Genomic DNA, 24,214 nt, shown 5'->3' with positions numbered 1-24,214 from the left:
AAACAAAAAGGTAAAATGAGATATTTATGCCATCTTGAGCCAAGGAATGGGAGAAGGGTCTGAGGCTTCAGGGGGAGAAGGGTAATTGATAGGATCATAGGAAGAGCAGATGTTCAGTAATTAGAGGTTTGCTCTGCCGTACAGATAGACCTAGAAATATATTTCTGGTAATAACTCTTATTATGAGCAAGGCCTCCAATTTAAATTCTTGAAAGGAGACGTAAAAGTTTCTCTTAAGCCTGCAGGGTCTCGATTGACTTTAACTCAAAATATTTCACATGCCAAAGTGGCACATCTTGGGGAGGCCTGTTCTGAACCCCTTCGCTGTGGAGGGCACAGCAGGATGTGCAGGAGCTGGGAGCCTGAATCTGAGACTCTTCCTGTCTTGGTACAACTCATCTCTTGCTGAAACCCCTGGGAAAGCCTCCAGCCACGTGATCATTCTGCCCTCTGCTCTGCTGCCTGAGCTTTATTCCCAAGGTTGAAATCAGATTGTGTCACTCTTCCCGCTAAAATCCTTTCATGGCTTCCCATTGCAGTGGGACAAGTGCCAAACTTCTTGACCCTGCTTACAAAACCTTCCAACTCAGCTTTTCTTCCCCATAGCATTCTCTTGTACAACGCAGTTATTAACCTCGCACTCTATAAAATAGGCAAGGAAAGAACAGAAATGAAAATGCCCACTCTGCCTTAAAAAGTTACCACCAGTATCATCTTCTACCACCCTCTTTCCTCCTTGGGCAATCAACTCAATGGATCATTTTCCTAATGATTGCTGTTCACACTTTCCACAACTGCTTCAAATATCAAGACACTGGATAGTTTTGATGAACACAGATAATCAATGTGTGATTATTTACTCTCTTGATGTACTCCCAGAGGCCCCATACAAGTATGTGGAATATAATTGCCATGCAGCAGGCTGCAAGAAACAAGTCCTTAGGCCCGCTCTCAGGAACACTGAATCCATTTTTATAAATGAGTGTGATCTCCGGAGAGAATGAGACCGAGGTACCAACCAACTCTCCCTTCCCAGGAGTAGGCCACTGTAACAACTTCCATTCATTCATTCATTCATTCATTCATTTAGTCATTCATGCATCAAACACTTATCAAGCATTTGCCAAATACCCCATGATGCAAAGATGAGCCCTGTCCCCAAGGAGCTCACAGTCTCTTCTGTGATAAGTTCTATGATTTGATCCAAAGCTGGGATCCAAAAGGAGCAAGCCAAGTCTCAGGGGGCTGGGAGGACCCTTGAGAAGCTTTTAAAGATGAAATAAAGTTTTCTTGTAGCAAGATGTGTGTATGTGTTTGTGTATTTAAGGAATGGGGGAATGGTAGCACACGGATGAGAAAGGAATTGCTGCCCTGGTAAAGTGAACCAAAATGCATAGGTAATTTAAAAACTACGCAATGTGTTTGAGAAATTATAGCAAGTTCAATGTGGCTTGAGTGAGGCAGCATAGGGAGAGCAGGAGGTGCCAAGGGAGGTGTGGGAAGGTAGACGGTGCAGACTGTGGAAGACTTGTCTCAAGGAGCTCAGACTTCCCCTGCAATCAGTGGGGAACCCAGAGAAATCACTAAGAAGGGGAGTGAATGATCAGATTGGTTTGCAATAAAGGTCCGGTGTGGGTATAGAGAATGGATTTGAGAAGATGAGTATTTAACGACTACTTTTTAGAAGTGACCACAACCAAGGACAAGTCTGTGGCTTTGTCCCAGCTAACTCTGCATACTTGTGTGTGTTTCTTCCTAGTGACGGTGCTGGCCATTTTCCATGAACTGCACGTCGACCCCGACCTGTACACACTCTTGTTTGGGGAAAGTGTGTTGAATGACGCAGTGGCCATAGTACTCACATAGTAAGTACCAGAACTTGGCCTATGTTTCTTTGACCATGTGAAATATGCTTCACTTGGTGATAATTCCTAGTGGCTTTAATAGTATCTTTCATGTCATAGAGATGCAAGCAATTTCTAGCTTTAAGGAATTGTTACCACAGAAAATCTCCAATCATGGGTACAATTCATTAGGCACCTAATTTCTAACACTATTAATGAGTCTCATGTTTCCAGCCTATTACAAGATACGACCCAAAGGGTAACATTCCTTTCTCCTCAGTGCATATATTTAGCTGACTCATTTAGGGTTCCTAAAATGCACATAAGTGAGCTTTCTTCATTTCAAATCAATATCATTTAATTTTTTTCCTTATACAAGTAGTTTTCCAGATAATAGACTAATAGGAGCCATTGTATTTATAGTAAATTTGGCAAATTGGAGATGGAACTTGAGAGTAAGAATACCCTCTTTATTTCTCAATGCAAATGTAAGGCATTATGGAACCCACACATCTTAAAGTCATCACGTGACAAGCAAAGTGGATGGAGCTACAGCTAAGAGCTCATGTAATTTTCCCTTCATCCTGGAAGAATTTTCTTTTCGAGGTGAGAACTGGCGCTGTTTCCTCACCTCCCGTTTAGACACTTACCATTTATATTTAATAAGTGTCACTTTCGTGGTTTTCAGGATGTCAGAGGTCTCTTCTTGCCTTTAGATTAAGACCAACATTTTGGGCAACTGTCAAATACCCCAAAGGAAAGGAGCTGTCTGATAATTAAAGGTGCCAACAGGATTCTATTCAGGGTATTAATTACTTCAAACGCATTTGAAAATGTGCTGCAAAGGAAGAAAGGATTTTAAGTCAGATCTCACAGAGGGGAGCAGGAAACCAGAGCAGCCTCACTCTTTTTTTGGCCAGCTGACATTTCTTTAGGCTGCCACCCCAAAGTTGCCACCGAATTCAGCAACTTTCAAGCAAGAGTGTCCAAATGAACTTCCATTTCCCCTGACCACCACGAAGCACCTTTCCTGCATTAGAGGAAAATACCAGGGAGGGTGAATTCAGAGCACAAGCCCTGGCAGAGTCACAAATGCTAAGGGAGGCTTTGAAAGAAACACCGGGAATAATTAATGAGGACATCAGGAATCTCTGTCCAAGAAACACTAGTATTAAAGGAACATTTGGAGCAGAAATTTTAAAAAATCTGCTGAGTCCCTCGTTTTCACTTCCCCAGCTGCCAGGTTGTAAAAGGCCAAGCAAATCAAAGCCACCAGAGCCCAGATGAGCTGGGGAAAGAGTCAGGCAGCCGCAGCCGAGGGAGGGCTCGCCCTTCCTGCTGTCCACACTGCGTTCACAGTAGTTTCCCATTAAAAATGTAGACTCAGGATGAACGTTGATGCTGTTGAACGCAGGACCAGGCATCTGAAACAGTCTATTTAGCATCCCCGGGGGTCAGTACGTGGTTCTTCGGGCAGTGCTTCTCCCGCTCCCCGGCCTATGGCCTATGGCTGTGTCTGAGTTTCCTGCCGCGGCGAGGTCACTTCCTTTCGAGGCATCAGATGCCTGCCATTCTGACTGAGATCTTGCGCTTCCCAGTTTTGGCAATTCAAGTGTTGTGCAGAGTGACCCTGTGCGTGCTGCCTTTACAATAAAAGTCATCCTACATTAGGAGTACTTGACAGGAAACTCCCACCACTGGACTCTGCAGGCTTTCTCCTGCCTGGGGCATTGGGACCCCGCAGCCCCTTCTGTGAGCTCTACCGAGTGGTGTGTACCCATCCTCTCCTGGGTCTGGACTGTCCAGCCAGGGGTGCCATCTGTGGCTGACCACTTCCTCCACCTTGCACAACTTTCCACGTGTTGTACTCTGCACCTTTCTCACTTGCTCACTTGCTTCTTAAACGTAGTTTACAGCACATACAACAATCTCTTTTTATACGTCTACGTGCACACATATTCCCTCTCTTCTTGGTGCCCCACCCCCCACACTCTCTCTTCCAACTATCTTCTGGTTCCCTTAGAAAAGCCCTATTTAAAAGTTTTCCACGACTTTAGGCCAAAAGTTGAAACATTTGTCTCCACTCTTCTCTCCCTTCACCCTAAACCACCCATGGCACCCTGACACAACTCTGGCTGGTAAATCCCTGCCTTCACACACACCAAGTTCACTCCTCCCCAGCTTCTTTCTGCCTAATCAAGTCATTTACCACTTAGCTCAGCCGCCTCCTTCGGGAACCGCTAACCCACATGCCAGGCCCCTATCCACCCCTGCGCATGCCTCCATCAGTGCCCTTCCAGCACAGCAGTGCAATCTTGGCTTTATGCATCCGTTGCCTTTCTTGACAGTAACTTCTTGAAGACAGAGTCTATAGACTTGAAATGCATATTAAAAGAACAAATAAAAACCTCTTTTGTGTTTTCTTTTTGTTAGTTCCACCTGTGTGTGGTTTTGAAGTTTAAAAATAGTGATAGAGCTCTTCCTGTACCAAGGAAAAGAAAAGTTATACATTTTGATGTGAAATTAAGTATGATAAATAACCTAAATCATCGCCCTTGGCAGGGCCTCCCTTTGGCATGACCATACACTCTCATTTACCATCCCGTCTTCCACCAGCAAACCTCCTTGTTTAAGAACCATCCTCTTCAGTTTTATTATTTTTTAAAGTTTAATTGTTAGTGTTGTGACAATACTGTGCTCTAATCTTTTCATTCCAATGTATAGTAATTTAGCCACATTTTAGATTAAATCAGCTTTTCCATGATAGTCTAAGAAGCGAATGACTAATTATAGTACTCTTTCTTAGATAAAATATGCTCTGAATTTCAGACAACTAACGTATAATTGAGTTTGATGACCACAACTCTTACACACAGCAGCAGGTGGTGGGTGGTGTCCTTACGGCTTCAAGTGATCCAGAATTGTTCATCTTAAAATAAAAGTAGCTTTATTTAACAAAAAAGTTTTTAAGTTAGCTTGTCTCTGACCCATACTCTTATTTCAAGTATATAGGGAATGTCATACCCAAACATGTATGCTTACTGGTTCATGAGTGAATGAATTCCACGTGATGGATTTGCATTTCCAAAGATTATTTAATAGGCTATGAAGGAAGGCAAAAGATACATTGAAAAGGTCTTAAAGCATGTGTGTTTTTGAATCCTGAACAAAGACATTAGTTTTAGAGGCAACATGGTGGAGTAGAAAGAGCCCAAGATTTAAGTCAAAAAAGCTGTGTCAGGGTAGCCAAGAATTAACTGTACAATTATTACAGTTGACAGGAAACCAGCCCAAACTGGAGTAAACAAAAAAAGGAAACTATGTTGGCTGATGTAACTGAACGGCAGGAGTAGAAATGGCTCAGGAAAGGATCCAGAGAAATAAGCAGGACTCTCTTTCCTCACTCAGCTTCTTCAGGGTTAGCTCCCTCACCTGGTCACAAGAGGGCTGCGAGCATCTGCCTGGGCTGTAACTTTCTTCAGGAGAACAGAGCAAGAATCTTTGTCCCATTATTCCCAGGCCGAATCTTAGTACACCTTGCAGATTCTGATGCCATTCCAAACCCACTTGTGGCGGGGATAATGCACTGCATTTATTGGCTCAGGTCTAAGTCACATGCTTCATGAGTTCAAGGCTGTAATCAGTTTCACTTGGAAGCACATGAACTAAGACTGGGGAACGGTGGGATTATTGCTCAGACTAATATTGCCACAAAAAAAGGAAAAGTGGATGCTGGACAGAAAGAAAACAAAACCTAAAAGACCATGACAGTGACTTTATATGGCCATAAATTCTCCATGCTTGTTTCCTTACCTACAAAATAATGGTGGTTCTATACACATTACAAAATTATTCTGAGCAATAAATAAGCAATATGGTTGGAAGGGCTCTATAATCCATATAATCTGTGCCATATAAATATATATATACTTAGTATAATTTATATAATCATTTATATCAATGCATTTCATTCTACTTACACAGATCTCTCTGGTTTCATTAAAATGACTAAAGATCAACCTGCTTCTAGTGAAGCATTCCTTCATAAATATGGCATTTTATGATCCAAGGAATAGAAAGAATAACCATTTTTACATGTGATTTCCCCTATTAGGAATGAGCCACTTAGTTAAGGCATACTGTCTAAAGTTTATAAATCAAGAAATAGATGTTGAAGTATATTACTTAGAGTTATAAAGTTACAAGCAAAATTGAGATTACTCATGGGAAGTTAAGTGGAGGAGGAGAGAGGGAAAGAAAGGGATATTAACTAAAATGCCACATCTCTCATAGTCAGAAATGAATATATATTCTGTGTGGAGTGGATAAATCAAGCAATGGAGGTATGTGCATATTATTTAGAGTCATAGGGCAACTGTCAGAAGAAAGAAAAACATAAATGCTTAAAAGGAGTTACTTTTGCTATGTAGGACCGTGATGTATGCAAAGGGGGAAAAGATAATTTAACCCTTTATTTTGTATCCTTTTATACTGTCTGAATGTTTGTATGTATTTCAATTATATTTATTTAAAATATTCTTCAGGTGATCAAGATATTAAAAGCAGAAACTATAAAAGAAAAGCCAATTTATTTAGTGGCAGTAGAGTCAAGCAATCCTAGTAGGCAAAAACCACTACAGATAAAATTAAATGGTGAAGGATAAGCCAAGGAGAGCAATTTCAACACACATGTTGATGGGTTAATGGTCTTTATAATATAAATGGTGAATGCTAATCTGTTTAATATACCAAATGTACTAGTTATGTTATCTTAGGTAAGTTACTTAGCCTCTCTGTGCCTCAGATGCCTCGTTTGTAAAATAAGGATGGTAAGAGCACTTATCTCATTGGGCTGGACTCAACATAAAACACCGGGAACAGACCTGGCTCCTAACACTCAATAAATATTAGAGATCAGCTGCTGCTATTACCCTGATATCAAAGACCAATAAGGAGAAGGGAAACATAATGGAAAAACGGGCAAAAGATATAAGTAGGTCATGAACAGGGGGAGAAATATAAATGGCCAATAACCCTGCTTAGTAAGACCAGCTTCAGCAATAATGAAATAAAACAAGTTAATCCAACAATGGAGTACCACTTTTTGCTCAGCAAGTCTTCATATCTTCAGAACTCAAGAGAGAACAATCATACCAGGGTAAGTCAGGCTCTGGGGAGATGGGCACCCTCCCACGCTACTGGTGAAAGAGAAAAGTCATAAAACATTTGCTAAGGCTATTTGGCAATATTTACTAACAGTCATTGGAATTTGTGAATCTTTTTATTCATCTATTTCATTTATAGAAATTTATCCTAAGAAGTAGTTAAGGACATGTGCAACAACTTCTCCATAGAGATGAGTGCATTAATTTGCACAAGAAGTTGTACATAAGTTACTAGCTGGTTGTAATTTTATGAGGGCATTTGAAAAATAATATAGAAAAAATATATTGATGTGAAGAGATAGTCACAATATAGTTTTAAAGAAAATTTTAAAATGGTAGCTACAATAAGATCTATTTTGGGTAAAAAATCATAGCCAAATTCATGTGTGTATATGTTTGTGAGCATGTGTATGTGTGTATAATTATACCATATTATAAATGTAATTTATATATATATGTATATAATCAAAGTGTTAGGTGGGATCATAGGTGATTTTTATTTTCTTCTTTTGGTCTATATAGATATATATTTGTTGTTGTTGTTGTTGAAAATAGATTAAATTACTTACGATCAACTCTGGTCCAAAGAATCGCCCATTAACATACTTGATGGTTGGCGATCTTCATTAAATGCAGATTCTACATAGGTTTAAGTCTGAAAATTTTTTTGTATCCATGAAAGAGCAGACAGGGATGTTGAGTGTTCTCAGCCATTTATCTGCAAAACAGAAATATGGCCACTATTGTACTGAAACATCTACTTGGGAAATAATTCCACAGTGTGCAAATGCCTCCAGATTTTCTCAGAGATAAAATAAGAGCCTCATTTAACAGCTGGTTCTTGGATGACAATAAATACGTACTTGGTCCCTTTATTCCCTGTTAAGCAAATGCTTGTAAAGAAATTCAATGTAGATCATTAAAAGAGAGGGAGAAATAGAGCACCAATTTTCTCTTTTTAAATAAGTGTTATGTTGCTTAGAGGTTCTTACTAGAATATGTCATTGAAAGTGTGCTACTGCTGAATGCGTGGCGCTTAGAGTGAGCAACATTTTGAAAGACGACATTTCTTATAGCCCGTGCATCTTAAGGGAAATTTAACGTGGAAATTAATGGGATGGCTGTAAGACTCAAAGAACCATGTGACTAAGAGGAACCTTGAGATGTCATCCAGCCATTTAACAAAAATGTACTGAGGACCCATGTGTGCCAGACATTATGCTGAGCATTGGTGATATAGATTGGAGGGGTACGGTCACCCATCCTCGCCCTCAGCAACTCCTCGCTGAAACACACAAACAATAGCTGTAACGAGATTGAATGTGTGCAGCAAAACCTTGCTCCAAAAACCATCCTGGAAAATAGCTGTGTAGGGATTGGTTATAAACATATATCACCAAGGAAATTCCATAATGTCGCTTGGTACTATCAGCTCTAAGTAGATTGTAAGCGCCTTGAAGGCAAGTTATACTTTTCTCCATCCCCCATCAACACAGAGCTAATTATTTAGAAGGTTCTCAAATAATTACTGGATGAGTGAGTTCGTAAAGCCCTTCAAATACAGATGGGGACATTATACTATTCCTCTCATTAAAATCTATTCCAGAAGATGGATATTTAATATTCTTTGTACTGCTTCTTGCAAATATTTGAAAAGCCTTGTTAGTTATCCTCATTATCTCTACTGCTTCTCCCATTTGACCCATAGTTGTAAACACAGAGGTGAAAAGAAGGTGTCTCCTTTTCATGAGAATAAACTGAAACTGTTTTCACAACCACAGAGTATAATGTTTCTCATGACTCTGCTTAACTTAAAAACAAGTTTCTTATCTTGACACATCTTTCAGCAGGTAATTCACTTTGATATTTGCCTTGGAAACTGATAATCAGCATGAAATGCATTTATTTTGATGCCTGTCTAGATACTGCTGTGATGCATAATTAAAGAAAAAAAAGTTATGGCCCTTTTTGCTTAAGGACTCCTTGTCCTGGTGGTCGGTTCCACACCGACTTCATGTTTTGGACGCCAGGTGGCATCACTCAGCAGGAGTGGAAGCCGCCCTGGCGTCTCGAAGAAGCCGTTGGGAGGCAGCGCTCAGCTGACCTCCAGCTTGAAGCCAGAAGGCCCAGAGTTTGCTGCCCACACCCCTGCCTGCTGCGGAGGCCCTGTTTGCTTTTCTTGTTCCTGACCCCTGGTTCCTGTTTCCTGGATGTGACTGGCATCTCTCCTACCCTAGCTCTTAGTGTCCCTGTTCAGATTACTGGCAGTTGACCTTGGCTTCATCCTGTGGCTCTGTCCCTTGTCTCTCAGATTAGATCTGACGTTCATTCACTGCTTCTTCGCAACTCAGCCCATGACTTAGAACTTGCTTTGCTGCATGTTAGGCCACGCACAACAAACTGACTCAGCAAAAACAAAAAAATAAACCATGCTGACGGGTTCCTATCTCAATTCCACTGTACTTTAATTTATTGGTGTATAAATTAGATGTAAGTGACAGAAACCCAATTCAAATTAGCGTAAGCAAAAGAAATTCATTGGCCTGTTTAACAGGGGTGGGGCTGACTCTGGGCATGCCAGGATTCAGGATTCAAACATGGTTGTCTCTTCTTTCTTGGCCCTGACTCCCTCTGAGTACTAGCCTCATTCTTTCCTAGTACAGATAGATGACTTGCTCTACCAAGCAAGAGAGGGTGACTAATGGCTTCTCCAGACTTATATTAGTCTAGCTCAAAACACTTAATTCTCCCAATATTTGCATATCAGCCACAGAGAAGGACTCCTATTGGCTCTGCTTGTATCAGAAGATCACCTCTAGGCCAATCACATAGTACTCCAAGAGAATTAAACATGGTGATTGACCAGATCTGAATCGTATCCCCATCCTTGTGGCCAGGGGCATGGAACCTATTATTAGAAGAAAGTGATTGAAGGACAAGTATAATGGGCATCCCAGAACAATAACTACCATATTTCACAATAATAAAATGTTCAGAACATGGTGGATTGAAATGAAGCAGATAGGCCCTATGCCATTACAAACTCAAAGACGTGCTTTATTTAAAAAGGCAAAAATTCTTTTCTAAGTGTAAAACTGATTTTGAAGAAGAGAAAAGGAAATTCCCGACGTGTGAGAAATAAGAGAGAAATCACAGCAAGAGTGAGAAGCTACCACTGTCAGTGGCCACATGCTTTCGTGTAGGAGACAGACCCTTTGGTCTTGGAGGTTTTTGAGCTGGAGTCCCATTTCCACATGGAAATCAGAGCCCTGTCTGTAGGCTCACTCGTGGTAGCAGAACTTGAAGAAATCTCTTTGAATAAAGGAGTCTCAAAGGCCTCCCTCAGTCACACAACTGTCCAACAGCCTTAAGAAATGGTGAGGAAACTTGTCATCTATCCCTGGCTTGGGCTGTTGTGGTATAGGAATTACAAGCCGATCAATTAAGATAAACAGTTTTAAGGACTGTTGAAACTCCTGTCCCGGCCTCATTTCCCTTTCCTTATTTCCAAATATGCAAACTGCTCTGAAGTGATATTTTCTCAACCCAGGCGCATGGAAATCCCACAGGAAAAAAACAAGACTTTCGGAAAATGAGTTCACAATAAAAGTTTATAGGCCGCAAAAGGAAATAACTCCACTGTGAAGAAAGCCAGGAGATAAACAAAACAAAAGTAAATCAGAAGAATAAACACCCTAAGGAACTAAACAAAAATTACAGAAATTCAAGATAAATTATAAAACGAGCATATTGAAAATGACTAAAGAGATAAATGGAGGAGTAGAAAAAAGCTATTATAAAATAAGCATATTGAAAATGACTAGAGATAAGTGGCAGAGTAGAAAAAAGTTAGGAAAGAATAGGAAAATAGGAAACAAAAGAACATTTCAAAATGAAAAAAGTAGATATTGACATTAAAAACTAAATGGACAAGATAAATATCACATTAAATCCAGCTAGTGAGCCAGAAGATAAAGTTGGCAAATGATCAAGAATGCAGAACAGATTTAAAAAAAAATGAAAGGCTTCTTAAGAGACATGGAGGATAGCATGAAAAAAATTCAGAATACATCCATAAGAATTTTAAAAGGAAAAACTAAACAGAATTGATTTGTGGCAATATCTAAAGAGATAATGGGTGATAATTTTTCAGAATTGAAGAGAAAAATTGACACATCATATTGTGTCCAGAGCTGTATAAATTAAAGCTAATCTACAGCCAAGTGTATTACAGTGAAATCTGAGATCATCAGAGACAAAATGGAAATCTTAAAAGCAATCAGAGAGGAAAGATGGATTACTTAAAACGGAAAACAATTTGGATAACAGCAGTTTTCTCATTAGCAATAAGAGCTACCAGAGGACAGTGGAATAATATGTACAAAGTGCTGAGGGAAAATAATCTACAACCAAGATTCTCAACTCAAATACCATTCAAGGGAAAGAATGAAATTTTCATATAGACATTTTCAGACAGACAGAGTTTACCACTCGTAGATAATCAATGATAGAAATGTGAGACTAAGCTTGGAAAGAAGTGAGAGACAAAGAACATGAGCAAAAAAATTGGTGAAACAATCATAAATCTAGCAAGGAATGACTGTGACAATAATAATGCCGATAATTAATGGGGAGGGGTAAAGTAAGGTAAACCAAGCTCTCTGTTATCCACTACAATATTCAAAGATGGTGGACATAGAATGATAGTGGAGGGAGAGAGGATGTTGTGTAGAGAAGGTGGAGACATAGCAAAAGAGCTGTTTCTTAAAGTGAGTCAACTTTCGCTCCGGTAGTCACGTTCATCAAAATGTTTCTCAGAATGGTGCAAAAGAGTCTGACAACAGATAATGCTTTTCAGTTTGGTTTAGAAATGCTAAAATCAATTTATACCAGCTATGAAACTCTGGACAGTCTCTAATAATTTCGAACTGTACAAAGGATTCCAATACAGTAGGAAGCTGGTAAAGCATCTTCTCTGGGATCCTCTATTTTTCTCTCCCTTTTACCTCTAGTGTCTCCAGTTGTGGAACTCTTCATGTTCTCTGTGGAGGCTGTCCTTCATCTTTCTCATTGTCTTTCTAGTTTCTCTTACTCTCTATTTTGATTACCTTGTTCTCTTCTTGTCAAATTTATGATCCACACTAGGAATCCATCTGTTCAGTTCTCTCCAAGTCCTGGGAAGAGGGGACCTCCATGGGTGGAAAGCAGGGGACATTTTCTGCCACACAAGTTATTAATATGCTGTGTGATGGACATCCTTTAAAAATTGACATTTGTGTCCCCAAGTGATTTTGAGCTGATGTTCTAGACAACAAGCCGGTTTTGAGAGAGACTTGGAAGAGGTAAGTCTGTCTTCTGATGTACATTGTTACTAAGTGTTAGTAGCTTCTTACTCATTTTAGCCCCCATTTGAAATTTCATCTCTCTACATTGGAGGGCCTGACGACGTTCTCTAGTCTGGGCCCAGGATGACCAGCTATTTACTAAGTGAGTGACTTGTACTAAGCAATTACGCCTGAGGCAGAGGTGGACACCAGGGTGCTGATGTAATAAACACCAAGAAATTACAGACCCGAGGACCAGAATATCCATGCTAGCACGATCAGCTCATTTTCCTTCTAGAGTCAAGCTACTTAGGAAGCTGAATCATAATCAGCATCTACTGTATTAATTCAATACAGGAAATTACTGTCACCAGGATTTCAAGTACCCAAAAGATCTCATGATAAAAGCAGGCTTTCCTGTAGGCAGACCTGCATATAAAAGCAAATGGTATCCAGAGGGTTGAATGATACCCTCTGATGAGGGGTAGATCAATGAATCAGACGTTGATCTGCATCCTTCACACAAAAGGTATTTTTTTCCAAATTGTCTTGAAATTTTGAAGTGATTGGCAACCACCCCCTGAATCCATACCAACGCTTAAGATAATTTAAAACTACTCAAAGTTTGTTAGGATAGCTAAATCTTGCTCTCTCCCCACTACACGGAGCTGGGATGGTCACTTGCAGTATTTGATGGTGTGATTCTTCTTGATTCTTCCATGACTAGTGAATTCTTCTTCTGATTGATACATTGTACTTCTGTCACTACACATGAGTGCCGTTTGTCTCTGCTAATGTCCTCTAATATCTAGTGGGAGGATTGATAGTGATTCCCTCTCCTTCCCTATGTTGTGGCTAGTGGCGTATGTTCACAAGAAGTGGCCTAGTGACAGGAGATTGCTCATAACTCGGTGTGAGGGTCATCCATGAGAAGCCATCTATGAGAAAAACCGATCATAACTTTGGCCTCACGTGAGGTAAGATTTCTAAAGATTGTCAAACTGGCTTCTATTGGTAACCTGATCTAAAATTCTACATGTTAAACTCTTTGGGAGGAGATTATAAGCCTCTTTTAGAATTTGGAGAAAGCTGTGGTTCTCAGCTCAGGGCAGGGGAAGGAAGGGCATCTAAACAAAAAGACAAAACTCTGTTAACAGTTTCAGGAGCTCTGGTTTAAGATGCTTTTTGTCCTACGGCAGAGTTTCTTTCCAACGTGTTTAAACCTGACTGCTCATTCTGGACAACGAAGAAAATGCCTTTTATTTCAGGTGATCAATGCTGAATTTTTTTCCAAGAAAAAATTTTCCAGAGCGCAAGAGGCCAAATCAATATGCAATCATAATTTTGGTCTAAATGCAAAGCTCTCCCTTGGCCCGGAGAATATAATCTGTTCCTATTACTTGGGCTCCAAAATGAATTTGCATGGCAGGCTTATTGCAGATTTTATGTGGGCTCTGCCTTACTGGGGCATGTAATGCTCGGGGAATCTGATTAAAACTTTGGGAAGGAGCAGCTGTTCAGCTATAGAGGGTGAACTCAGGGCCCATTTTTCAGAGCCTGACTGCAAGGCCTGACACCCTCGCCAGCTACTGGATGATAAATTCACTGTCTTTGAATGCCCAGCTCCCGTGTTAATAGCTTTAAAATATCGGTTGTTTATGGGAAAGGAGTTGGGAGCTCTTATCAATTTTCCTGTCCCAGGGGTCCTTAAATACATCATTTTTTTTTATTGCCAGAAGGACAGGCAGTGTTGAAGGGAGAATTCCTTTCACCACTTAGTTTGTTCTTCATGGGTTAACAACGAGAGTTTGTCATTTCAAAAGATAGTGGAGTGAGTGCCCAGTGAATTCTTGTATGAAATGAAATGCATCAAATTCAGACCACACACTTGCTGGCATTATCCTGTAGTATCAGAATCATAACGTTGTTTCATCTGATTTCTCTAAAGGTGCTCAATTCAAATGGGACATATGAAAGTCCAATTCGGAAGCCTCTTTAGCTTAAATAGCTTATTTCCAGAATGGCAGCTAAATGGTCAAATTTGATCTAATGACGTTAATGTGAACATGCTCTCTCTGATGCCATTAAATTAAATCCTAACCCTAGTATATTTGGAAGTCTATCCATTTTTATCTTTAACCGCATTCCCATCTTCACCTGCCTACTCTGCTTTCATGGACATCAGAATATTTCCTAAGTGGAGTTAATTCTTGGTTACGTGACTGTTGACCATCTATATTTTCAGATGCTATTGTTTAATAGCAGTCTGCTTTTAGCCCTTTTCATTAGCATGTTTATAAGAAAAACTTATGGAAAGTAGAAAAATATATACATATATGCATTTATTTAGTTTTTTTCTTTTGAGGAAGATTAGCCCTGAGCTAACTACTGCCAATCCTCCTCTTTTTACTGAGGAAGACTGGCCCTGAGCTAACGTCCATGCCCATCTTCCTCTACTTTATACATGAGACGCCTGCTACAGCATGGCTTTTGCCAAACAGTGCCATGTCCACACCCGGGATCCGAACTGGCGAACCCCGGGCCGCAGAGAAGTGGAACGTGTAAACTTAACCCCTGCGCCACTGGGCCGGCCCCAGCATTTAGGTTTTTTTTAAATTAGTAATTCTGGTAAAAGTTTTGGTGGAAAACTTTTCATCCTCGGACATACCTCCTGTGTGGATCGTGTGTTATACTTCTCCCTGGAGAAGTGAAGGCCGGGCTGGGAGTCGCATGGTGACTCCATCAGTTACTAACTTTACACCTTTGAGCTGGTCAGTCGGTCTCTTCAAGTTTGCCTTCTAATTTCATCAAGATGGCAGCTTCAGTATACGTATCTAGCCTCATGTTAAAAAATAAAAATCTGTTGGGATTTTAGAAGTGAGATTACACTGAAAATATAGATTATGAAAGCAGAGAAAAGCAATGTTATGGGGAAACAAAACTATAGAAAACCAAAGCCCAAAACTTGTATAAATTACTCACTGAGATGTATGTAGAAGGTTATTCACATCCATAAAACAGGGATGAGTTGAAATTTAAAAAGTAAAATCATAGAAATTTAAAATATTAAAATCAAAAATTGAAATATAATGAAGTACAAAATATAATACAAAATATACAAAAATATAATGATGTACAAAATATAATGATGTATAAAAATTGAAATATAGTGATGTACAAAATATAATACAAAATATACAAAAATATAATGATGTACAAACTATAATGATGTATAAAAATTGAAATATAATGATGTGCACTTGAAATTTATATAACGTTATAAGCCAATGTAAAAAAATATGAACATCTGGGGCTGGCCCAGTGGCATAGTTAAGTTCTTGCACTCCACTTCAGTAACCCAGGGTTCGCCAGTTTGGATCCTGGGCACAGACCTACACACTGCTCATCAAACCATGCTGTGGCGGCATCCCACATACAAAATGGAGGGAGATTGGCACAGATGTTAACTCAGCAATAATCTTCCTCGAGCAAAAAGAGGAAGATAGGCAACAGATGTTATCTCAGGGCCAATCTTCCTCACCAAAAAAAATGAAAATCAAAATAAAATACTTAATAGGTGAGCTGATATGATTGTCGACTTAAAAATACAAGAGACTCAAATGGCAAAATACTAGCTCAGAAGTCTGGCTGGACAGAAGATGGATACACAAAAATCAATAGCTTTCTTGGACTTCAGCAACAACTGATGATAAAATGTAATGGGGAAATTATTTTGTTTGCAACAGCATTTTAAAATGGAAAATAATTAGAATACCCTAAATAATAAAAACCTACAAGATATCTGAGAAGAAATAGCTTAACTTTAGTGAAGGACAGAAAAAGACAACCTCAATAAGTGAAGAGACATACTAAGACCTGGGATGGGAAGATTCAGTATTGTAATCAGCTCTTCCTCAAGGAATCTACACCTTCGGTATAATCTCCCTTCTGAAATCCAAACAGATTTTTTAAAGGTGATTCTGAAGTTCACGTGGAGATTCTGCTTAAGACAGCAGGATAAAATATTTTACCCTACTAGACTCCCTCGAAACAAGCTAAAACAACGGAAAATGTACAGAAAAAATTTCATAGTTCATGATACAGGGAAACAGTCACAACTCCAAATCCTAAATTACGACGTGTTTAAGTATGAAGTATTGCTGCCAGATAACGTGAAATCTTGAAGAAGAGATGGAAAGATGCTGAGCCAAATCCGCTCCTCTCGGAGCCGAGAGCAGATCTCATTGCTGAAAGGACCAGCCAATGTTCCGTCATTTGGAGCACAGAGAAGATCACGTGGATGGGCCAAGAGAGAAAGGGGGAATAGTCTGACGCTTCCAATGAAAGATGAGTAGGATCATGCTGCCCCACCTTCTAGTTTGCTAGCTAGGATGCTGCAGGAGGCTATTTGCTGGAGGGGGGGGGGTGGGGGCGGGGGTGGGGGCGGCAGCAATTTCCAAGTCAAAACATAATTCGTCTGTCACTTACGGATCTTTTCTTGGCGCCACCTCAATCTGAATGCCATGAACTGCAAAAAGATGTATTCCCAACAGAAAGGATACAGATTTGGTGACAGATGCTTGAGACACACAACTTGTAGCAAGTTTAAAACACAACCCCCAAATTCTTTGACACTCCTCCCATGGCGAGGTGAAGTCTCTGTTCTCTCCCCTTGACTCTGTAGAATGCAGAGGAGGGGAGGCTGTGCCAGTTTCCAGGACCAGGCCTTAGGAAACTAGCAGCTTCCACTTCCTGTCCCTTGGGACAGTCCACCTTGGAGCTCAGGGAGCTTGCTGTGAGGTCAAGCCACTCTGTGTAGAGTCCCACCTAGGGAGGGAATGAGTCGGCAAGACTTCCCAGACGAGTCGGTGATCCATCCCTGAAGTGGATCCTCCAACCCCCCGTCAGAGCTGCCCCAGCTGACACCATGTGCGGCAGAAACGAGCTGAGCCTGCTGCACTCCGCCTAATTTGCAGATTTGTGAACAAAATAACTGATTGTTGTTTTAAACCACGAAGTTTTGGGGTGGTTTGTTATGCAACAATCGAGAACCAGAACAGAACCAAAATTAAAACCGTGGTCAGCCTCATGTACTCAACTCTGTTTCACCCCTTTCCATATATCCCTGTACTATTCTTCAGTAAACAGCCAGTCTCTTTTAAAGGTGAGTAATAATCAAAAAGGAGGGAGTGAGACAGAGTCGTCAAAACTGCAGAATAATTTTTTTTTAATTTATACGAAGAGGAGCCCACAATCCCCAAACAAATTTACCAAGGTATTGCAGAAAAGTCTAGACAAAGAATCCTTCATTACTGTGAAGGACAACATGGATTCTCTCTCTTTCTATCTCTCCACATATGTATACATGAGATTCAAGTTTTATAGAAGAGACATAAAATAATCAAGGAAGATTAAAAGTGTGCTGGCAGAGCTCAGGAGAAAAGCTGGAGAGGTAAATAAAATCACTAATGGGATAAAAGACTCTTTAGAAGCAACAAAAATAGAATGAATTTCTCTGAAAACACTGCCAGGGACATAGAAGATAGACTTGAGGAAATAACACAAAACAAAGTAGAAAAGAACAAAGGTATAATCATGACTACAGAGAATAAGATAGAAGTGGATGGCAGGCAGTTGGGTGTTTCTGAAGAAGAAAACACATGGAAAATATTTAAAAACACACTAAAACAATATTCTCCTGAAATGATGTAGTGAGTGGATTGAGAGACCTAACAGACCCGCTGGATGCCAGGAAAATTTCATTTGGAAACATCAACACCACGAGATAATCTGGCAAAGTTACTGAATTTCAAGTTTAAAGAAAGAATTATGGGGGCATCTAGGCAGAAAATCCAAGCCACTTACAAGAGCAGAAATAATCAGGTTGGCCTTGGACTTGACCACAGTGACATTCAATTTCAGAAGATGGAAAAGCAGCACATTTTCGCTTCTGAAGCAAAGAATGTGAAACCCAAGCCAAATTATCCTTCCAATATAAAGGCAACAGACTGGGTGTTTTAACAAATAGTGTGGGGCAATGGGCTATCCCTTTGGGAGAAAAAGTTAAATGCCTAATTCACATCATTCCTAAAAAGAAACTCTATAGGGATTACAGAGCTAAATATTAAGGAAAAACTTTGAAAATATTAGAAGCCGTTTCTATAAATTTGGAATATTAGTGGTCTTCCTAAATAAGACTCAAAACTTAGAAACAATGAAGTAAAAAATTAACCAATTTAATTATACATAAATTTTTAAAAGCAAATAACAGCATAAATAGAAGACAAATGGCAGGCTAGAAGAAGATATTTGCAACATCTTTGACAATCTTAATATTTTAAATACACAAAGAACACCTACAAATCAATGAGAAAAAGATAATACGATAGAAAATTGAATCAAATATGAACAAATAATTTGCAGATCCCTCTCTGTGTGTGTGCATATACACATATACAAATACATCTACATCAAGTAAAGTGATGTTTATTTACAAACGGGAAAATACAAATTAAAATGAGACATTTTTCATCTATCAAATTAGCAAGATTTAGAGTCTGTTTGCGTTCAGTTCTGTGTTGGCAAGAATGAAGAGAATCAAGCACTTTTATACTTCTTGTCAGTATCATCCAAAATTTTAAACTTACCCAGTAAAACTGCTTCTAGTAATATTCCTCAAGAAATATTAGCTTATGTGGATAAAGACATTTATACAGTGCATCAGTGTAATGACAACAAAAATATAAACAGCCGAAATGTTTAATAATCTATTGATAAGGAGGAGATTAAATATATTGTACTACAAACAAACTAGGGAAAATTTAGAGCCTTTAAAACATAAATGACATGGAAAAAATCTCTAAGACATTTTAAGCTACAAAATAAGGTTTCTGAAAAATGCATATTGTGTAATAGTATTGATGCAAAACAATGACATTGGTATATAAGTGCATATAAATGTACGAGAATGGCTTTCGCGTTTTACTCTATATACTTTTGCATTGCCTTAGTCTTTAACGCAGAGAACGTATTTCTGTTTTACTTCTGTAATAAAAATGATTTAAGTAATAAATGCGTTTTTAATGGGAGCAAAAGCATCTCCCATGCTTGCTTAATAGAGGTTTTAAGTCATGTTCAGTGCCACGTTCTGAGCACCTACAACCGGCATTAATAGTTGGCCCTTTATTGTGATTAGGTCTCTGTCTAATGAGTGAATGAGTAGGTATGTAGCGAGGATCTAATGGGAAGATGCTTGTGAAAGGCTGATACAAGCACAGGTATTTCTGTGACAGCAAAACCTGATTTTAAATTATGAGAGTAAAACCCTGGGAATGTGTGTGTCTCTGATGCCGGAACAACGGATTGAAAATTGAAATCCTTGGCCAACCACCCAGCTGTTTGACTGATTAGCTTGGAGCCTTGGTCAGCTATTTCAGAACAAAACAGCCCCAACCAGACCTGAGAGAACCCCAACACCTCTGCTCAGTCAGAGTTGTGTTCAGGTTTGTAAAACACTTACATCAAGCTCTCAAACCATGGTGACAACTTACCAAATTAGCTGAATATGAGATAGATTAGCCAATGTGGGGACTTCCAAAAACATTAATGAAATTTTCCTCTACTTTTGAACAAACGCTCAATTTTCCATTTAGATTATTTTTGATTTGAAGTTCCAAAGTTCTAACCATGTAACAATGTTTAAGAGGTATTTGATTTATGCACGTGATTCAGGAAAATATATTTACATAAAATCAAAATTTATTGCCGGGGGGACAATTTAAGTACTTTGGGGACAAGGCAGGTGATGTAAATTTGTGATGGTCCAGGATACAAGACAGCACGAAGTGGTGGGGCCAGTGGCTAAGTGGAGCATGCAAGACCTCCAAAAGGACTTTAGGTTCAATTTTAATTTTAAACAGTGGGATTGTGAAACGTGACTGGAGGTGGCCAGTTTGGGACCCCAGGTTTAGTTGCCATAAACCATCCACTTCCATTAAAATCTTCTTTCTGCCACCCCCAACTCAGATCACCCTCATTTACACCCTTATTCCCCTGTACCTGCTGTTTGCTCATCCAGGAATTCCCTCCCAAGTCTTCTGCCTCCAAATGGAAATCATTTCTCAAAGCTAAGATCACATTCTCTCTCTCCAAGAAACGCTCTCAAGAACCTTCCAGCCATCGATTCCCTTCTATGAACCCTCAGAGACAGATTTATTTGGAACCATAGGCTCTCAGAGTGAGACAGGGCCTTAAAGGTCACTGGATCCAGTCACGGAGAGGACTGCCTTCCAACATGACCAGCATGAGGTCACTCCACCCAGGTCTGGTGGTCTGAAGGGAAGGCAACTTTGAGGAGCAATGAGTCCTTCCTTCCACTCATCTTCTACCTGATTGCCTGTATCTTCAAGCCATTGGTCCTGGCCCAACCTCTGGGAATCATATAGTAACTAGCAGCCTGGTTTTTTCAGACCTCCCCAGTGTCGACTGGCAAGTGTTTTTTGAGAAAAATCTGGATTTATTGCCCAGATTTAAAAATTAAGATAAAAATGCACATTTCTAGTTTCTTTTGAAAAAGCTATAGGATGTACTAACATTGGGAGAGCATAGATAACATCTCCCTTGACAATAATTAGCTGGCATTAATAAATGGCTGCCCCCCTTAACTGGGGCACAACACCGTCATTTAGTCACTCTTCCCACCACCCTATATTGTGCCTAAGTTGAGCCCAGAGATCATTTGCCATGGGTTATGGACTTTGCACAGTGGCTTTTTATGAAAGAGTTAAGAGCAAAGGCATCTGTGAGCATGTTTCTATCACAGGAGGAAAAGTAGAAGAGTAAGGCCATCCTCTCACTCACACGGCCAGCCCAGCCTCCGTGGAAAGCTGAATTTGTCACCTTTAGTATTGAAGAAGAGCACCTTCTCTTTCATACAAAAGCCATTTACATATTAGAAAAAAATAAAATGACAAAAACAATTAAATGTTTTCTCCTCTGCAAATTCCTACTCCTGTTCTGTACGAGACGTAGTTCGATTCCGTTCATCATTCTGGTTGCTTTCCTGTGAATGAATTTGCATCTACGCTTTCAGAAATGCATTAGAACTTTTGACCCAAACGCAGGGATTATTTTTAATCCCTACTAAATTTTGTTTGGATTCATGCAAGGTGCCTGGCCTCTCATCAGAAACTTGTGGACTAATATGTAGAACTTACAGTTAGATGTAAGCAAAGTTAAGTAATTGGGTATTGATTTAAGCAGCTATGAAAGCCAATATTTCTGGTAGCTTGGCAGAGAGCTCTATCAGGGATTTACTCTAGTTAATATTTTTATCAATGATTGGATCAAGGGACAAATTGCAGGCTGATCAAATTTTTAATTGACATGAATCTGAGAGGGATAGCAAATATACTGACTAAAATATTGAGGTTCTAGGAGACAGCAACAGGCTGGAGAAATAGACTACCACATGTCTTTAAGGTTAGTTTGACATAACTAGTCTCTGAATTATTAATTATCACATCATAATCATCCTATCAGATTTTGCTTTAGGCTATTAACTGATGAATAGCCCTAGGTAAGAGCATTTCCAAAGAAATATACTTTAAGCAAAGTCTGTAATATTCAGAAAAATACATTGGAATATGAATTCTTTTTTTAATTTTGTTCAAATGAGCAAATTAAGAATTGAGCTGTAAATCAAAATTCCATTTTTTCCTCTTAAATGTTCACATAATGAACTCAAATCATGGCCTGAAAGCTAATCTCTGATCATTTCTCCCCATGAACTGAATTATCATTAATACAATGGATATTATCTGAAAAATCTCATAGATAATTGTCAAGGCAGAAAGAATTTGCCTATTGCTTCTGCAACAAGAGGAATGGCTCTGTGCTCTTATCCACAAGAATCACTTCTTTCCCCAAATAAAATGACGTTCAGAGCAAAAAGACATCTCACTGGAGTATAAAGTGTTTGTGCTTATTCTGGAACTTCCCAGAAGATGGCTACATTTCTAGAATTTGTCCTTCTTTTGTTCATTTCTCGCATCCAGAACATCTCTGCTATTCCTGAGGACAGTAGATCGAACAGGTGGTTGTTTTGTGTTGTTTTTGTGCATTTTGCCCTTTTTCCCCACTTGAGTTGATTGGTTTAGGGAGTTATTTAAGCGAGTTTGAAATCTCTCTACAGAGTTCATTTTACTTATCATTGATTTTGAGGCATCTTATTGAGGAGCAGCCCAAAGACAATTACGGTAAAGGACAACGAATTATTGTCTATTTCTTTTTTCCTGTTTTTCCCCTGGCCAAGTTGAGGACAAATGGTTGTTGAATTCAACAGAGATATACATTTTTGTTTTTTCATTGAGCCTCATATTAGCATCCTAGGGAATAAAAATGCTATAGTTGGATTATCTTTCATCCCCTTGCTAAACATGATTTCTGTACAGCTGTGTCATGTCGTCCTCAATTGATCCATAAAGGTAGAGTGCTTCTGTCCTAGTCACCATTGTATCCCCAGTGCCTGGTGCTTGGCTTATAAAAGACGCTCAGTGAATACTTGTTGAATGAATTAATGTCTCAGGGCCTTTGAACATGCCATTCTTTTCATCTGAAATTCTTTACCCCTACATCTACCTGCAACAATATCCCACCATGCCACCCTCTTCCTTTCCTTGCCAGCTTCTTTTCATCTGTCCAATCTCAATTTAAATGAATTGTGTGGAGTGAGCTTTGCCAGACTATTCTATCTAATATATCTCTCCCCTAACCCTCACAACACACACACACATGCATGTTTATTTTCTATACTGGTAGAATTGCCAGATTTAGCAAATAAAAGCACAAGATATGCAGTTGAATTTGAATTTCAGATCAACAATGAATACTTTTTTTAGTGTATGTAAGTTTAATACTGGCAACCCTAAATACTGTGCCCTGATCATAGCTCTTATCGTGATTTGCAATGTGGGAGAGGGGAAAATTCCCCCCATCCCCTCTAGATTCTTATGGCTGGTCAAACAATTAAAATGACATAAGGCAGGTTAACAGGAGAAAATCAAATTTAATACATGCACACAGGGAATTCATATAAGCATGAAAAATTCCAAAGAAAGTCAGGTAAAATGAAGTATTTATGTCGGTCTGGGCTAAGGAGAAGGGGGCAATAGTCTGGGACTTCAAAGGGGAAGGAGGGAATTTATAGGAAGATGAACAGAGTTCATGTTTGGTAAGAAAACGTTTGTTGGGCCATCTAGAGACAATGAGACACAGAGAGGATTTTGGTCAAAGGGGCCTTGCTAGCTTCCTCCCTGTCTACCACACCTAGACTATAGTTATCTACAGCGATATCTCCTTCCTGGGACAGGTCCTCTATCTAAGCTCTTTTTAGGCAGTTAGGGGAGGAAGTCAAAGTTTCTTCCTGAGTCTTTTGTTTCTTAAAAATAATCAGCCTAAAATAATCCTCAAGCCAAAGACACACATTTTGGGGTGGCAAATTTTGCTCCCCTACAGCAATTATATACTCATTTGTTTACTCATCTGCTGTCAATTATCTCCTACTATTCTGTTTACTCCACTAGGGTAGGTACCACATCTGTTTTCCTCAACAACATATTGTCATCACTCAGCACATTTCCTTGCACTAGGAGATGCTCAGTGCATATTTGTTGAGTGAGTAGTTTGGAGATCAGATGAGCTATCAAGTTTAATAAGTGATTGTTCATTAATTGATTGATGAGTTAAGCGAACAGATCATTTATTTCTTAGCGTTCCCCCCATGTGGTGACTGATTGCAGTCAGTTACATTTAAAGAATATTACCTTTTTACTTTGATGATGTCACCAAAGAGGTGACCTCTCTAAATGCAGATGTCAAGAGG

At 39.4% G+C, this 24,214-nt stretch overlaps 1 protein-coding gene across 1 annotated transcript in view; it reads left to right on the top strand.

Annotated features, from left to right (window-relative positions):
• The window catches only part of SLC9A9 (solute carrier family 9 member A9), a 511,724-nt gene that overhangs the window by 169,521 nt on the left and 317,989 nt on the right, over window positions 1-24,214 (top strand). Inside the window, exon 6 of the mRNA XM_014852057.3 lies at window positions 1,760-1,865. Coding sequence (XP_014707543.2) covers window positions 1,760-1,865 — 106 coding nt within the window. The remainder of the gene's footprint in view (window positions 1-1,759; window positions 1,866-24,214) is intronic.

This window comes from Equus asinus, chromosome 21, assembly GCF_041296235.1.
Source record: "Equus asinus isolate D_3611 breed Donkey chromosome 21, EquAss-T2T_v2, whole genome shotgun sequence".
Lineage (NCBI taxonomy): Eukaryota > Metazoa > Chordata > Mammalia > Perissodactyla > Equidae > Equus > Equus asinus.
Note: the sequence above shows the minus strand (reverse complement) of the source record. Positions and strands in the feature narration are given on the sequence as shown.